The sequence below is a fragment of the Hippocampus comes genome, unplaced genomic scaffold (genome assembly GCF_001891065.2).
Source record: "Hippocampus comes isolate QL1 unplaced genomic scaffold, H_comes_QL1_v1.1 C16803588, whole genome shotgun sequence".
Taxonomy (NCBI): Eukaryota; Metazoa; Chordata; class Actinopteri; order Syngnathiformes; family Syngnathidae; genus Hippocampus; species Hippocampus comes.
The window spans coordinates 1-895 of record NW_017839233.1 but is presented as its reverse complement, the minus strand read 5'-3'; the positions used below and the strand labels follow the sequence as shown (position 1 = coordinate 895).

The 895-nt window shown below is 45.6% G+C and overlaps 1 protein-coding gene across 1 annotated transcript; it reads right to left on the bottom strand.

The window, feature by feature from the left end:
- Positions 1–7: 7 nt before the first annotated feature.
- Positions 8–636, bottom strand: LOC109509193 (lysine-specific histone demethylase 1A-like; the record flags this gene model as incomplete). The annotated part of the gene is made up of 3 exons (XM_019859080.1): positions 477–636; positions 243–333; positions 8–142 (listed from the first exon to the last, which is right to left on the bottom strand). Coding segments are annotated over exons 1-3 (348 nt in total), but the record flags the coding sequence as incomplete, so codon positions are not given.
- Between the last annotated feature and the right edge of the window lie 259 nt (positions 637–895).

The window sequence follows — 895 nt, the reverse complement described above, 5'->3', positions numbered from 1 at the left end:
AACTCACTTTGCAGAGCGATGTCAGGTCTCTGTGCTTGCTCTTCACCAGGAACTCCGCGGTGATGTCCCTCGGCGGTTTGACGTCACTGGCCTCTTTGAACTGCTGATGGAGCTCCTTCACCCGCTCCTTGGTGGACACCATCTAAGACGCCAAAGAGCAAGGTAAAGCGTCGCATTTTAGATTCCTACTCGGAATTCAAATACTTTTTACACAACAATTTTAGGCGCGCAAAGTTGCTCACCTTGTTGAGCAGATCTCTGAGCTCTTCTTGCGTCTTCACAATCTTGTTCCAGTGTTCTATCTGCTCATCTTTGACATGCTTCTCCTGCAGCCTGCACACAGGTATGTATGAAATCTTGACCGCATCTTGTTTGAAGTCAGATACATCGGGGTGGTGTCGAAAGGCAAACGCTTGGTCCAAATGCGTGGTGTGGACTTCACTGTACAGAAGATGAGATATGAGGGCTGTACTCACTGTATGACCACCTCCAGGGCCTGTCCCAGCGAGACGGGCTTGTTGTTGAGGAAGTTAAAGTCTAGCTGGTGACTGAGGAAGGAGGTGGCCTCCAGCAGTCTGTTGAACTCCTGCTCCACCATCTCGTCTTTTTCTTTGGGCACCTTGAATTGCGCAAAAAACAAAACGATGAATAACTTTTGAAACTTAACTCGTCAAAGCTGTCATCAGAATTGGCTACAGCTCAAATACAACTATTTGTAATCATCACAATGTAATACGAAGATGCAGCAGTTAGTTCACTATTGAGATACACACCGTGCAAGGGCAGAGCCACGCTAGATCGATAAAATGATTGTGAGTGATCGAAATCAAAACACAAACTGAAAAAAATATAGAGCAGTGACGACACTTAATGGAGATTATTTGAATATGAACAG